The 16,705-nt window shown below is 45.1% G+C and overlaps 1 protein-coding gene across 1 annotated transcript; it reads left to right on the plus strand.

Annotated features, from left to right (window-relative positions):
- The first annotated feature begins 2,648 nt into the window (after positions 1 to 2,648).
- Positions 2,649 to 15,599, plus strand: tp53inp1 (tumor protein p53 inducible nuclear protein 1). The gene is given in 9 exon segments (XM_034678380.1): positions 2,649 to 3,009; positions 9,182 to 9,560; positions 14,162 to 14,170; positions 14,173 to 14,216; positions 14,219 to 14,258; positions 14,261 to 14,452; positions 14,455 to 14,547; positions 14,550 to 14,666; positions 14,814 to 15,599. Coding segments are annotated over 8 exon segments (951 nt in total). The 5' UTR covers positions 2,649 to 3,009; positions 9,182 to 9,337; the 3' UTR covers positions 15,047 to 15,599.
- Positions 15,600 to 16,705: the final 1,106 nt, after the last annotated feature.

A 16,705-nucleotide genomic window follows, 5' to 3' on the forward strand; every position in this document is an offset into this window, starting at 1 on the left:
TCCCTCTCTCTCCTCCCTCTCTCCTCTCTCTCTCTCCTCACTCTCTCTCTCTCTCTCTCTCTACTCTGTCTCCTCTCTATCCTCTCACTCTCTCCCTCTTACTCTCTCTCTCACTCTCTTCTCTCTCTCCTCTCTCTCTCTCTCTCTCTCTCTCTCTCTCTCTCTCTCTCTCTCCCTCCCCCCACATGATTGGGTCATAGTTGAGGTGAGCGTACAGCCTTCCCTGTCCTCTCTCTAACATCTCCCTCCCTCTCCTCTCTCTCTCTGTGTATCCTCATTTCTTTCTGTCTCTGAGTGTCGACATGACGGGGGGTTAGAGTGAAGGTCCTTCCTCTTGCTGCTGGTCATATTCCAATCTATGCTCATGTTTGGATGTTGGGGGCCATCGTGTGCCATCGGGGGCCATGTGGTGGCTTACGTAACGTATCCGTAGAGTCCTGAATGTTTGGAGGACGATGTAATGGGAAGAGCTGCGTGCTTATCCTTCTCAGAGCGGATATATCTTTGGTTTATTTTGAATGACTTGATTCCCTCAGAAAGCTGTTTCAGCTTTCCTTGTGATGATCCTCTTTAAAGTCACCAGACTCCATCCACAGGAACTCTATTTTTACCTCTCAGGCTGCAGGAGTTTCCTGTCACCTCCCTCTGAGAGTTTTCTGTGTCAGTGGGTGACTTCATGCGTTAAATGTCAAGTTTAGATCCGACCATAGACTGTGTAAATAATGGACGTAGTAATCCGTGACGTCATGCATTCCTGGGCGCTGTTTTGGAGCCAATCGGCGGCGGCAGCCATATTGGAAGTGCTGAACTCAACCAGGCATAGTGTGACGTAAAGGGGCGGAGTTTGAGCCTCCTAGCCAACAGCTATGTGTTCCCGCCTGCAGTCAGGTCAGTCATGTCCTTATTTGGGCAAAGTCGTAAACTTACAGTACAGTGTGTGCCGACCATAGACTTTAAAAAATGGATGACATCAAGCTCGGTCGAAATGAGGCCGCCACAAAAACTGCTCCCCTAGTGGCTGGCTGCAGTATAGTCAAAATCTCTATCTCCCCCATTCATTTGAATGGTTCTGCAGTCACACTTTAAAAAATAAATACATGGGTCTGAATGTTTCTCCCATCCGTATGCTGTGGTGATATGTAGTTAGTATTTCACTGTGTTGTTCCAAGGACTCTTTTTTCTGAAAGTTTCTTCTTCGTTGGTTATTAGAGGTTAAAAAACGGGGTTCTACTTCCTGTTTGCTTTGATTGACAGCTGCCATAGAGAAAAACTCCATAGGACCTCGGGTGCTACGCTGCAGGGTGGAGCTTGTTACCGTGGAAACTCTGGCTGCAGAAAATGTACAAGATGTCAGCGTTCTGGATATTTTGGCTTCAAAAACCGTACAATGGGGAAAAAGGTCGGAGCGACGGTCCCATTATATTTACAGTCTATGTGCTACGTAGAGCCAAGCTGTTTTTCAACCAGGCTGTAAACATGTTTATTTCTGCTGTAAAGATCGTCTTCTTTGAATGGGTGTGTATGTGGTTTCCTGTGTTTCTGCAGCCAGCCTCTAGTGGAACGCTCAATGAACTGCAGTTTATAACACTTCCGCATGGGCTTCATATTCTGAGACCGGAGGTTACTGATTGGATCCTACACAAACCTTTCTGTGTCACACAAAAACATGCAGTCTGTCTGACTGAGGCCAGTGGCGTGTCCAGATAGGGTCCAATTGGCCACCCCAGGAGCCCACCCCAAAATCCTAAACCATGATTGGCTGTTTGCCTTGTCAGAGGCGGGGTTTTCTGTTCAAATCTATAATTGGGATGAGTTAAAAGGCTGACAGTAGATTTCTTTATTAGTGCCCTCAAATGTAACTTTGAAAAAACATCTTTGTAAGTCCTTAAAGAATCAAGCTTAGAAGATTTATCCCACTTTGTCATGTTTGTTTTTTTTTAAGTCAAAAGGAATAAACAACTGTTCAATAATTTAATAAAAGTAGTTGTGAAGACAGAAAGGGTAAATGTTATTTATTTGTAATGCACTGGCCCACCCCTGCCTATGTGAGAGCCTCAGTTGGGCCACCCCGGTCCAAAGTTCTGGACACGCCCCTGCTGAGGCTGCAGTAAAACAGGAACTCCTGTGAGCTGAAATGACCTGTGTGTGAATGGGGTCTGGTGGTGAAGAGGAGGAGGAGGAGGATGAAGAAGCCCTTTAGAGGATTTTGAAGCAACTTTTACCTCAAAGAGAAAGAAATGCTGCCTAACCTCAGATATCTCCACCGTCTGCAGATTAACATTGTTTACAGCTGTTGTTGTCATTACACAACAGAGTCTGAGAGAAAGAGAAGAGAGGAGAGGAGAGGAAGAGAGGGACATGAAATGTAAGTCAGCTGTGAATGAAGCTGCTCTCCTTGTTTTATTCTGCCTTCAGTTTATTAACTGTTATGTAAACTTTACAGCTGATCCACTTAAATTAAGAGAGAGAGTGGAAACTTAGGAAAACAGGAAACCCTGCAGCTGACCCGGATGTGAGCCTCCTTATGTAACCCGGTCTGTTTTTAAGGGGAAAAAGTCCCACATATAGGTCCTCCTGGTCTGTCCTGGTCCCTCCCAGACCCCTGCGCGCTCTGCCCAGTCCATGCCCTTCTCCAGAGAACAGGGGGAGGGGCGAGAGGAGTCACGTGGGTTAGTGACAGCCTGTAACGCGCCTTCTCATTGGCTCATCCGCTCTTGGCCCGTCCCCTGTGATTGGCTGCTGGTGGTGACGTCACTGCGATCAGCTGTTGGAGCTCCACAACAACAACAAAAGAAGGAGCAGTCTGAGGACTGAAGAGGAAACGGACTGAAGCAAAGGAACAAAAAGACCCTCACTGTGACTCCTCATGCTCAGTCCTTAAATTAACATTTTATATTTTATTTCTTCCGAGAAGAATCCTCTACCTTTTCTATTTTTGGAAAAGCAACACCTCTACCTCAGTTTAAGGATTTAATCTGGATCCGTGTCCATCCTCTCTCAGTGCCGCAGGTGAGCTCTTTGTTTTCCTCTCTGGACCTTCACGGATCTGCTGCCTCGGATCCTCGATGCAAACCTCCTTTAACACTCTCATTACCCAGAGGAGACTTCACCCTTTAATAACACAGGATCAGAATCCAGAGATTCATCCCGTTAGTGTGCATTTATACTGCTTTTATCCGGCTTTGCTCTCTGCAGTAATCTTCAAACTCCACTTTGCAGAATTTCATGTTTTTTCCTCCCTAATCCAAAAGAAGCTCGATGAATATTTCAGATTATATGATTTAATAACAGATTAAATAATTTAACACCAGATTATATTTGAGGAGGTGAAGTTAAACAGGCAGACTCTGCAGTCCTGCCCTGACGGTGTAGAGTTACAGTCCCTCCCCTTTCCTTTTGTAACAGGCACACAGGCTGCTGCTGCTGCTCCTCATTATATGGGCCTGTTTTCTGCTGCACACACACTCTGCTGAATCATGTCAGCTCAAAATACATCAGCCGATTAATCCATTACACCCTCCATGGTCGGTTAATCGACTATCACTTCACGGAACTTAATCCATCACATACAAACACCTCTCCCTCTCATAATCCAGCTGTTTCTAAATGAGGATTTGTTCCTTTTCTTGTTATTGTTTTGAAGTTAAAACTGCTGAGTGTTTGAGAATCAGTGGAACAAAAACAAGCAACCTGGAAGAGTCACCTTTAGACATCCTGCTGATGCTGCTGCTCAACATTAGGCTTATTACTGCTCCTCAGATTATTCTCCTGAATCATGTCAGCTCAAATTAATTAATCCATTAGGTCATCCTTATTCGGATTAATCGACTACCACTTTCACACAGCTTGATCCTTTTCATAAACAAACCACTCATTCTGTAATTTCAGTCTTTTCTAAATGAGGATTTGCTCCTTTTGAATTCAGAGATGGTCGAACAAAACAAGCTGTAACCGACTTTGTCAACAACTTTCAGACATCCTGCTGATGTTGCTGCTCAACTTTAACTCTATCATATCATATCAACTCAAATATAGTCAGCCGATTAACCAATAAGGACATCCTAGATCAGACTAACCTACAACCATTTTTATAAAACTTCATTATCACTTTTAAACATCAAACTTTCTTATTTTGGGCCTTTTCCTAATAAGGATCCACCTCCTCTCTTGTTTGTTTGAATTCAAAGTTGCTTGTTTGACTGTTAATCGATTAAATCAACCTGAATACGTCACCTGGTGCTCCTGATGTTTGCCTATTTGATGTTTTAAAGGTTACAATGATTAATCAGAATCAGAATCAGCTTTATTGGACAGGTATGCTTGAACTCACAAGGAATTTGACTTGGTAAGCTGTGCTCTCTTTGTACTAGAATAATAATATAATAATAATAATAATATCAACTATAAACACAGAAAGAACAACAGGTAGGCATTACTCATATGTACAGGCTAAAGTGATATGATAATAGTGCAGAGGTAGTTTTACATTAGGTGATAGTTAAAGGCCCTGTGAGGAGTTTTGAACTGTCTGAGAACAGACTGAAAATGACACTGATGCCTCTTTATGACCTTCAATAGCAAACAAGTCCATCAGCAGCAACACTGACACCTTCTCTGTTGTCATTTTTAATGCCTGAATCCGCCCTGAGGGGGGTAGGTGTCAGACCAGATGATGGACATCTTCAGAAACTTTATCTGACTGTTTTCATGGAAAATAATCACATTGCCTGATAAAGTTGACTGTTAAAAGACAACAGGATGAGGTTTTTGTTGAAAACACTACTTTTGCATGTTTAGGACAAGAGATAAGAGGTATCACTTTGTCCACAAGGGGGCGCCAGAATCAACACAAAACCAAAGTTCCTCACAGCAGCTTTAAATAATAAAATATAGAGTATTGATCCAACAGGTATGACACTGTTATTTTTAGTGTTCATCAGAGTGTTTCAATAAGTAATTGAACTCAAACGACCCCTCTGATTAATCAATAATGAAAATAATCGTTAATAAACTCAACATTTATTATTTTTAACACCTTGTTTTTTAGGAATTCTCTGAAAGTTTCTGCTTTTATTAAATTTTAAGTCGATTATCTGTGTATTTGTGGCTTTAGTGCTCCTTACAAAGATAAGATAAGATATTAATTCACTTTACTACTTTACTTTACTACCCAGACATAAGAACAATCAAGAAGAAGTTTCAATAAGTAAATAAAATAGATAAATAAAGCTAGAATACAATTTAGATATATGCAATGTTACAATGTGATTTAGGTTAAATAGCAGTAATTACAGGCAGTATTCAAAATGTTTCAGTAGTGACAGGATGACATGGTGTGATTATGGTTGGTAATGACAGATTAAGCAATAAATAATGAACCATGAGTTGTAGTTACAATAATAATGTAATATAACATAATATAATATGGCAAAGATAATTATATAATACAGTATATTATGCATTATAATGCCAGCAGCAGTCAAGAGAGTCAGTTTGGGATGAGATGATGGAGTGTGACAGACAGAGCAGGGATGTAATAAATGTTACTTTTTTAGTTCAGAATAATAAGAAAAAAGACTCAAACCATTAATCATGTTTTAACATTGTATTTATCTAAATTGTATTCTATCTTAATGTATCTATTTTTATTTTTACTTATTTTATTTTGCTAATTGGAACTTTTTCTTGATTGTACTTTTGTCTGGGTTTCTGCAACAACTGAATTCCCCCTGTAAAGTAATATCTTATTTTATAGATAGATAGATAGAGATAGATAGATAGATAGATAGATATGATAGATAGATAGATAGATAGATAGATAGATAGATAGATAGATAGATAGATGGAAACTTATTAATCCTTTGGGAAGGTTCCCTCAGGAAATTCATATTCCAGCAGCAGGTAACACCAAAGGACAGAACAAACAGCACACAGATATAAAAGATATCTTATCTTATCTGAAACAAGCCTTATTATTACCCCTCATTGTTTGTCTCATGCACTAGAGGTTTTATCCTCCTTTAAATACCTGCAATCCTGCAAACCAGTCCCCCTCTCCCAGTCCTTCAGCTCATTTCCCCACACTGTTGAATAAATAATGTGTCGTGATGTAATGGATGTAATGATTGTTGGTGTTGTTAAACACAAAGCCGCAGACATGCCTCAGTGCTCCCTCCACCCGCCCTGAAAACAAGCTTTCCTTTGTGCTGTGAGATTAAAACGATAAGAGGAAGACTTCCATATTTAGAGCTTATCCCTGAAATGTCCTGATAGAGGGTGGAGGATCGGGTGGAGGGGGAACAGGTGCAGCAGATTATCAGCCTGCTGCTGCTGCTGTTGTTGTCAGTGTGTCAGTTTCAGTTAAAACCATTCTCTGCTCGTCTCCTCTTCACAGCTGGTGGATGTTTACTAAACACCCGGAGGGCCTCTGAGTGTGTATTTACATGTTAGCTGAAGAGACACTGAGGAATCCGAGCCGGTTAGGGGGGTTTGAACGCATCGCAGCTGAATATGATGTATTCGCTTGGAATGCTGTGGCGTTCAAGTACCGGGGAAAAAAATCAGACAAATTAGCTTCCTCTAACCGTCGTCGATTCATAGAGGCGTTTAATGCCCATTTTATTTTCAAATTTGAACACTGGTGCGTTCAAGTGATGCTGGATAAAATCAGACACATTCATTTGCCAGAATTATTCTGTTTCTTTCAAGTATGGGCAAAATAATAATAATAATAATACATTTTATTTAAAAGCACATTTCTCAGCACTCATATGTTTAACTGTTGTCCTCATTGCTGCTTCCTGATTGTCTTGCTCCATGTATTTATGTCCATGGACACTTTCCCAAAGATGGTCATATCATGTCCTTATGGAGCTTTTAGTCATTTTTAATCGTATGGTGCTATTTGTACTTTTCTTTTCTTCTCTTTTTTGTTTGTTTGTTTGTGTTTTGGTTTCTTCTCTACCTTCTTACTTTGATTTATTTTACTCAATTTTATCTTTGTTTAATCTTCATCTTTTAGGGATGTAACTAGCCTTTGGCTAACTCTGGCATATTTACAGAAGTGCTAATTAATATGCACGGCCCTTTTAAATAATAAATAAATAATAAAAAATATACTCAAATACACTTTACAGAGAGATTAAAAACACACAAATAAAATAAATACAAACAGCAAAACAAATGAAACAGTGACATTACATGGAGACTGCAGCTTGGAACAGCTGGGGCATCTGTAATAACATTAAATAACAAATACACATTAAATACAGTCTCCTGTTGTAAGTCACAAGTTATGTTCTTGTTACTAACTGATGCAATATGATGTTGTAGACGACACAGCATCATAAAAATACAGATAATAAACACAACACATGTCTACATCTGCCATTTTCATGCTGTTTTTCTGCAGTAGGGAGCACATTCTTTAGTTATTAGGTATGTTTTGTGTTTATTTCTGTGTATGCATCATAGTAAGGGGGTGCAGTGTGAGACTAAATGTGTGGTAAATGTAGTTTTTCAGCATATAGGAGATTTAATGTAAAATATGCTTTCAACAGCACTCAGCCAAATGTCACACATAAAGAAAGTACAGCTGTCTGCAGGTTTTCTTGTCTCGCTTTCCATCAATCAGAGGCAGCCTGCCTGCGAGACAAAAAGTGGGGCACAGTAGGGTTTAAGTTTGAGGCGGGTCCACTGCACACTTGGCTGTAATCCAGGTTTATTGTGCCAAAAGTAGCCCCATCTCCTTTTAAACAGCAGCTGCGGTTCCACGGCGACACTGATCTCTTCATCGCCCTCCACTGTTACTTTTCTTAAAATGAAAGACCGGTCTCACACCGGCAGACCGGCTGCCAGCCAGCTGTGTGTGCATGCCCCCCAAACACAGCACATCTCTGTGTTTACTGTGGAGTAAAACACAGACAGGACGGCCTCTCTCTGCTCAATCAGCCTGATAAATGAGGGAGAGTGCAGCTGCTGCTCGCCTCCATCCAGCCTCCGTTTACAGACTCGTATGAGCTCATGATCTGAGCCTGGAGGTCTGGGTGTTAAAGAGCTGTGGATCAGTCTGCAGGGGGAAACTGTCTGTCACTTTATCAGTCAGAAAAATCTTTAAACCAACACAAACATCAGACAGACACACTTAGAGACAACCTGATTAGCATGTATGCACTTAATGAGCCTCAGAAAGTGGAGGAGACCAAAGATGGAGCTAAAAGAGAATCAATAAATATCACAAACATGACTCCATGTGCATATTTATGTTGCTTGAAATGGAATTCACCAATTTGAAGGCATTTCGGATGTTGATGTCTTGCTTTTTGGAGCTTGGAATGACCATATTTGGACGGAGGGGTGGAGCTTATGAAGAGGCGTTAATGTTGGCTAGCTGAAAACATGCTTCAAATGCTCAAAAAAAATATAATAACTGACCTTTCCAGGACTTTTTTCCTGCGGATTATTGCAGAACAGACACTTCACAAGTAGTAGTGTCCAATTACATGTAGCTTCCGCCTTCATACGTCCCTTGTGGGCTCTTAAAGGGGCCGTACATCTTTGAAATAACCATCATGCTGTACTGAAGAAGACTTGAAACTAGAGACTGAGACAATAAAACTCATGAGAAAATGTGAATGAGGGATTAAATGAAGACAGAAACAGGCACATTTTTTCTCACAGACTTCTATGAAGCAGGATCTATAGCATAGAGGCGCCACCTGGTGGCCGCTACATAGAATGCAGGTTTAAAAAAACACCATATTTTCTACATTGTGATGCAGAAACCTCAAAACGATCGATAAGTTCATGTAGCAGCTTTTTAAGATGTTGATAAGGGAGTTTTGGGGTTGTCTGCTGCCCCCTGGTGGACATATCTTAATGATTACAGCTTTAAGTCACAAAAAATAAGATGTGAAACTTGATTTCATTTCTGTTTGACTAAATATAAACAGGACTCAACAAGTAGTCTGAAGAAAAATACTATTAGAGTCAAAATGTTAAAATTTCAGGGACTAAAGACGCTCGATAAACTTCCCTACTGTGGCTTTAACTTTCAGGAAGTAGTTCTGTGTTGTAGATTAGAGTCTCCTGTCATGATATCATCTGGTTCCTGTTGGTTAAATCTCTCTCTCTCTCTCTCTCTCTCTCTCTCTCTCCTCTCTCTCTCTCTCTCTCCTCACAGGGCTGTTTTTCTACTTTTGCACTCTTTGAATCGACCCCCGACGTCGAGCGATGTCCAGCCAGTGTCTGCTGGCCCTCAGATGATCCATGACCACACCTTATTGATGCACTTTAGCACCTTTCCGGAGCCTTCCCCTCGCTGTGAACCCCGCAGCTGATGACCAAAGCGCGCGCCACGCCTCCCCGCGGTCGCCCCGAGCCACGCGCCCCCCCTCAGCCCCGCTCTCAGCCTCAGGCCCCCGCAGGACGTCCAGGGATGTTCCAGAGGTTCGCCAGCGCTCTGTTCGGGGACGACGTGGAGGAGCTGAGCCGAGGAAACCGACCAGGAGACGGGAAGGAGGAGGAGGACGATGAGAACTGGATCCTGGTCAACTACCTGGGTACGACCTGTGACACGAAAAACTGTAAATAGCAAGAAAAAAAACAGGTCCTAAACTCATAAACGGAGCAGCTTAAGGAGCAGAAACCCATAATTACCAAAACATGCTTCAATTTAAAGGATTTACTTTGTCTGCACACAAAAGGCTGCAGGCAGAGACCTGTAACCACACATTATGAGTCCTAACATCGCTCTCAAACACTCTCAGTGCTTTAAGGTAGAAGGTAAACACAGACTGACGGTTGTTCAGAGACATCAGTCCCCTCCTCCTGATCTGCAGCTCTCTTCTGCAGAAACCGCAACGTGGTTTGAGTATGAACCAGCACAGGCATGAGGACGCTACCCTGCAAGGTGGTGCTAGATTTGCTAGTGGTAGACAGTTTGCAAAGCCTCAGTTTGTTCAAACACGTGGAGGTAAACGTGACTCCGTTTGTGCAGGAGGGATTTCAAAGATTTAAATATTCAAACATGAATATCGTCTTAAATTCGTGCAAACACGACGTCAATGTGTTTTTAAAAACAGGGGAAAACCCCCCGTCTGATGGAGACCCTGACAGCTGCAGAGACGCCGCTAAGTGGAGCGTCGAGCTACAGTCGACGCTGGGACAGAACACAACCCGACACTCCGCAGAGACAGATACTGTATAACTTTAGACTCTTTTACGGCTGCGAAAACTCGGCCAAGTTTCCAGAGCTGTCAGAGATCAAAAAAAGACCCCCGTCAAAACAGACATGACAAGTTCAGCAAGTCACACTGTACACAGAAACCTGACACGCTGCTGCAGCCTCCAGCTGGATCTGGACTGAGGCTCAGCGTTCACCCGCAGCCGGGTTCGACTGCTCTAAGGTTCCACCGCCGTGTGAATACTTCAGGAGGGAGGGGGAGGAGGCAGGGGGGGACAGAGGTGGTACAGACTGGCCCCACTTCAGCGGGGGGAGGCGAGGGCGAGGGTGAGGGTGAGGGTGGCAGCAGGCAGTTTATGGTAGTCAACCTGTAAACAGGTCAAACAAAAGCACAGCGGGAACCAGAGGAGGTAAAAATAGACTCTGGAGGAGCTGGAGGACTTGTATGGACACAGAGCTGCACACACACACACACTCAGTCACACACACCTGGATGCAGGGTTCTGTTTCCAGAGGAGTTACAGACAGTTTATTGGCCGTCTGAAATATATCTAACCTTTGATTTGATCTCTTTGACACCACATGAGTCTGACCTACGGTGGCCCTGAAGTGCAAAACACGACAACATGAACCTCTGAAGGGAAAGGAAGACACCTGTGAGCGACATGAAGACGGTCATGTGTCGTGTTTTGCACTTCAGGGCGACGGTACGGACTCATGTGAGCAGTTTGTGCACGCAGCAGATCCCTGAAATCATCCAGTTAAAACTCTGAGATCACACCGACTGCACAAACGTTACTGTTTAGAGAACTTCATCACATGAGGATGTTTTGAACCATGCAACCTGCAGATACCTGCACTTATGCATTAAAGAGAAGTAATTTAAAACAGTTCTGTATGTGTGCTGCACTAAACATCTCATGCAGAAACAGAAGAACCCGTTCCATCAGTCTCACGGGTATCAATCCTTTCAAAATACTTTTGCACGACAGTAACTGGTGTAATGCTAACTTTCTCTCATTGTAAGAAGTCATTCTTCCTGTTCAGAGTCACATTCTTGAACTTCTGTACTCTGCAAAGTTCCTGCATTGATTCTGTCTTCAGCAGTTAGCAAGAAGTCTGAAACTGAAGCTGAAACAAACACTGAAGTGAAATATCTGCCCCTGAAAACGAGCCTCAGAGATCAGGTTTCTGCAGCGTGCACAGTCGTCCTGCAGACGTTTAGACATTTAGGAGCGTGCACAACCAGCTGCTCAGGTGTTAACATGAAGGCAGTGAGGTGAAGCATAAACAGAGCTGATGCATGTCTGTGTTTTGACGTGGATCAAGCTGCGAGGCTGCGGGGCGTTTATCTCAGCGTTAGAATAAATGATCACACAGAGAAGCTGAAGAGAGTCCTGCGTGCATCACACGTGTGATTCATGTCTGAGATCTCCGCCTGCATGTTGAACCCTTTCAGCAGCAGCAGGTGAAATGAGCTGTGTGTGCACTTGAGCCCCTGCGGACTTCTGAGCAGAGCAGAGCCGTGCAGAGCGTCGTGGAAGGTCAGCTGGTTTGTTCATAATCCGACCTCATTAACCCCGACACCCGGCCTGCCAAAGTCTCCCAAACACTGCCTAACAACAGGGCCGCTCCCCCCGCTGTGCAGAGGCCCCTGCTGTGCAGCCGACACCTGAACGCCTCGCTCTGCAGCAGCAGAGTCCAGCAGCAGCGTGTGACGAGTCGTCTTCGGGCCGAGAGGGATAAAGTGTTGCAGATCAGCTGGCGGGCGCTGAGTCAGCAGCCTCTCTCTCTGGCCTGTTGTGGGTAAACAAGGATTCCTCTGTGAGCTCCACCGGGGCGGATGGTGTTGAAGCCACGTGTGGAGATGAGCTCCAAACACTCGCTCACATGCCAGGAGGAGGAGGGGGGAACAAGAGTCAGAGCATACTGTAAACAGAGAGAGCGTGAGGGTCAGGGAGGATCCAGAGGTGATGAGGTCTTAATTCTCTTGGCTGTGTGACAGGTTATAAAGTAAACACTGCAGATTTAAGTAAAGAAAGAGGAGCGTGCAAGCGTGCAAGCGTCTACACGTCCCTGCACATCCTCCTGGATCCACCTTCTCTCTTTATGTTTACATTCTGACTCTGTCGGCACCGTGACTCTGCAGACATGTGACCTGGAAAACACAGAAAAGGAGGCTGCTCTTTTTGCAAGTAAGCCCTAAAGGTTCGGGGATATTGGGATATAGTCCACTGACAAAACTAAGGTGAGGGCTAGGCAGAAACCCAGAGTGGTTAGGGTTAGGGCCGGGTGAGGGGATACATTGCGGGGAAGCCCAAAGGTTAGGGTTAGACAAGAACGCCAAGTTGTTAGGGTTAGGGGTTAGGGTTAGGCAAAAACCCAGAGTGGTTAGGGTTAGGGTTAAGGGTTAGGCAAGAACTCCGAGTGGTTAGGGTTAGGGGTTAGGGTTAGGCAAGAACCCTGAGTGGTTAGGGTTAGGGGTTAGGCAAGAACCCCGAGTGGTTAGGGTTAGGCAAGAACACTGTGTGGTTAGGGTTGAGGTTAGGGTTAGGCAAGAAACCCCGAGTGGTTAGGGTTAGGGGTTAGGCAAGAACCCTGTGTGGTTAGGCTTAGGGTTAGGTTAGGCAAGAACCCTGAGTGGTTAGGGTTAAGGTTCGGGTTAGTGGTTAGGCAAGAACCCTGAGTGGTTAGGGTTAAGGTTCGGGTTAGGGGTTAGGCAAGAACCCCGAGTGGTTAGGGTTAGGGGTTTAGGCAAGAACCCTGAGTGGTTAGGGTTAGGGTAAGTGTCTATTGAGGGGATAAATTGTGAATAAGCCCAAAAGGTTCGGGTTAGGAACTAAGTCCACTGACAAATACAGCTCAGAAGAAGTGTCCTGAACTCGTTCTTTGTTTCCATGATGTGATGTCAAAGCTATTTTCACACTGACGTCCAAAAATAAGACTCCCAAAGTCGTCAAATTGGACCAAACAAGGAGCCACTTGAACGCCTCATTATTTCCTATTCTTTCCTCCACACCTGCTCCTGCTCCTCCAGGTGTTGGTCCTGTAACTGTGTTGTTGATTTGTCCTCACATAGAGTCTAAAGAAGAGTCTGCTCCTCTCTGCTAAATAAAACGAAGAGAGAAATCAGCAGGACCTTAAACAGAACTGAAATCAAACAGACGTCTGCTCCCTCCGGTTATTTTTAGTCTCCGGATCGTGTTTCAGTTCCTCCTCCTCCTCAGAGCTTCCTGCGTCTCTGTGAATCATTAGGAGCTGATGTCGGATCAAACAAGAGCCTGGCTGCGAGCCTGTTTTGTAAATAGCAGAGCCGGACGTTGGCAGGTTGACTGTACCGCTGATTTATGAGCGAGGGTGGAAAATAGAAGAGCAGAGAGCGGAGGGTTCAGGTGTGCAGGCTGTGGTTTCACTGCAGACTGCTCTGACTGCTCAGCATCCACTGAGTGAGTGTTTACATCTGGGAGCCTCGCTGCTGCTGCTCGGACAGGGAGGTCACAGTGCCCCCTGCTGGACGAGAGTCACTTAGTCAGCAGGGTTTATAAGGTCCTGAAATCAACAGACTGGCTCCCAGAAGGCCTTAAAAAATAATTGCATTGTATCTTTAAAAGAATAAACATATCTCCTCCAAATAAGAGCGAGGTGGAGGCTTTTTGAGGCTCTAAAGTGTTTGATTTTGAAAGTTATTCTGCATATTAGATCAGCAACTTGATTTCTGTATGTTGCAAGAAAGTCTGCAAACATTTGATTAGTTTATGTTCATCTTTTGGTGCAAAACATGCACATCATGGGGTTTTTTTCAGTCTCAAAATGATGAAAAGCAACAAATGTTTGTCTTAAAAAATCACCAGACAGATTTATGAACCATGAAGTGATTTCTTGAAGTGTTTTTGAGACTCTGTGGACTGTAACTTCAGTAAACTCTGATCTCACACATGCATTGACTCAGACATTTAACCTCTGATGTCTCTCCTGCAGCTGAAGCCTGCTCGCTCAGTGCGGTGACGGCCTCTCTCCGTCCACTGCCGGCCCGAGGATGAGGACGACGACGATGATGAAGACCTGGTCATGATCCCCTCCCGATGGCCAGCCCCCCGATCCGCGCCTCCTGCACCTCCCTCAACTCCACGGCCGACACCGACCCGGACGGCGGGGCGGAGGACGACGAGGACACGGAGGACGAGGAGGAGAAGGAGAGCGGCTTCCTCCGCCTGGACGCCTGCTCTCTGGAGGAGAGCTGGTTCGTCACCCCCCCGCCCTGCTTCACCGGCCCGGCAGCAAACCCATCCTCCTGGAGACCAGTCCTGGGAACCTGCTGATCGAGCACCCCAGCATGTCCGTGTACGCCCACCACAGCCCCCCCAGACCCTCGACGCCCTGCCGCGCTCCCTCGACCTGGAGCTGGGGCTGCTGGCCGGGAACATGCCCGGCGCCCAGACGGCTTCAGGGGGGAAGGAGAAGGGCCGACGCAGTCTGGAGGGTCTCGCCACAGGTAACGATCTGCAAACACATCTTTACTTTCTCATGAGGCGGGTCGTGCATCAAAGTCTCGACCCAAACATCCCCACGGGGGACGCTTCTCTAAGCAGCTTCTTATCCGTCTAACACCTCTCTCTTCTCCTCTCTGTCGCCCCCTGCAGGCCGGAGGTAGCAGTAGTCCAGCGTCGCTCCAGCCTCCACTCCGCCTGCTACGCCGCCGCCCTCTCCGCCCGCTCCGGACTCCTGCAGCCCCGAGCCGGGAACGCCGCCCAACGCACCCAACCGCTGTCCCGTAACGCCCTCCGACGCCACAACCTGATGCGGCCCTCCAAGGCCGGCACCGTGCACCTGCACCAGCCGAGCCAGAGACACCTCAACTACTGAGGCGTCCTTCATCATCATCATCATCATCATCATCAACCCTCCAACTTACACTGGCTACCATCCGTTCATCAACAAATCAACACCAGCAAAAAAAATCAAACCATGTCATCAGCCATAAGCCACACCCCCATCTGTTCTTACGTCTGATTGGACGGTGACAAAAGGGAAAAACAGCTGACGTGTTTTATTAGCTCATGAGGCCAGTGCAAGAAAAGTTCCCTCCTCATCCTCCTCTTCATCCATCCTCCCTCATGTCGATGCTGAAAAAGAAGGGATGTGAAAAAAGGTCATCTTCCTCTCTTCATCCTCTTTTTCTCCTCCGTCTGCAGGACCAGATTGCGTCCAATCACAGAGCAGAGAGTGGCTCCTCCTCCTCCTCCTTCTTTATATTCTTCTCTTCTTCTTTTTCTTCTTCTTCTCCTTTACGGACGCTTAATGTGTAGAATCAATGCTGTAGGTCACTTTACTCGCGGCAGGTTCGGCGTGTTGCAGGGTGATTCACGGTGATGTCACGGTGATGTCACGGCAGGGGTTTTGGCAGCTTCTGGGCGTCTCTGGGAGGGTACGAACATCAGGAGACCCAATCTCAGATCCAAATCACTGAACATGAACAGTGCAGCAGCACAACAGTGCCCATTAATCAGTGCAGGGGTGTTGTGGCGGTTGCCCGAAAAAGAGTCGCCATAAAGTTGCCAACGTTCGGCGGACGATGTCGTCGCGCCAGCGAGACGAAACTTTGACGAAAAAATCACTTGGAACACCCGACTAGTTTTTATAGCCTACATTTCCCAGAATGCCTTTCAGATACAGGTCAACTAAGGGGACGTTTCGCCCTGTTTTTGTACTCGGGCCAGTTGCATCATGATGTTCGGCGATGAGATGTCATATATGATGTCATCCGGGTTATCTCACCCATGTCAGAGATAACATATTTAATATAACAGACTACCTGATTTGCAAGCAGAGGTATGGATTTAAAAACGTTAGCACACAGAGAGGCTGTAATAAGGAGATTCTGCCCTGTGCATCATGGGAAATGTAGTGTAGTTGCAGTTTTAAAGACACAAACTCAGGATATCTCAACTTCTGCTGCTTCCATATCACCTCTCTTATTTAATTTAACTCCTGTCAGTGCAATACTAAATCTCCACAGTGCTCCTGTGGAGGTGAACCTCTGGACGTTCGTTTTCTTGCAGTAATAACACGAATTCAACGACTCCCTTAATCTTTCGTACGATTTATTTAGCGGCGTTTTTTGGCGAACACTACCCGAGCAGTGGCGTGTTGCATTCAGAGTCTGATTTAGTGACCAACATGGAGAATGGTGAGAATTTAGTCGCCTCTGATTTTAAAGTGAGATCTGTACTGTAGCTGCTTTTCCTTTCTTACTCTGTTTCCTGTTAACCGCACTTACACAATAACGCCCACAGAAGTCGGTTTCACGCCGTGTGTGAACGCCGTTTTTTCCAGCATTGGAGTGTTTAAACGTGATTTTTTTTCAGAACTCCTCCTGCCTTTCAGTTCCTCTCTCTCTCTCTCCACCGCCCCGCTCTGCCGCCCGAACCTGCCCCTGACTTTATAATTCAGTACTTTTCACAATATTTTTCTTAAAAGCAAAAGAGAAAAAAAAAAGACTGTAAATGACGGGTTAAATATCAC

The sequence above is a fragment of the Notolabrus celidotus genome, unplaced genomic scaffold (assembly GCF_009762535.1).
Source record: "Notolabrus celidotus isolate fNotCel1 unplaced genomic scaffold, fNotCel1.pri scaffold_140_arrow_ctg1, whole genome shotgun sequence".
Taxonomy (NCBI): domain Eukaryota; kingdom Metazoa; phylum Chordata; class Actinopteri; order Labriformes; family Labridae; genus Notolabrus; species Notolabrus celidotus.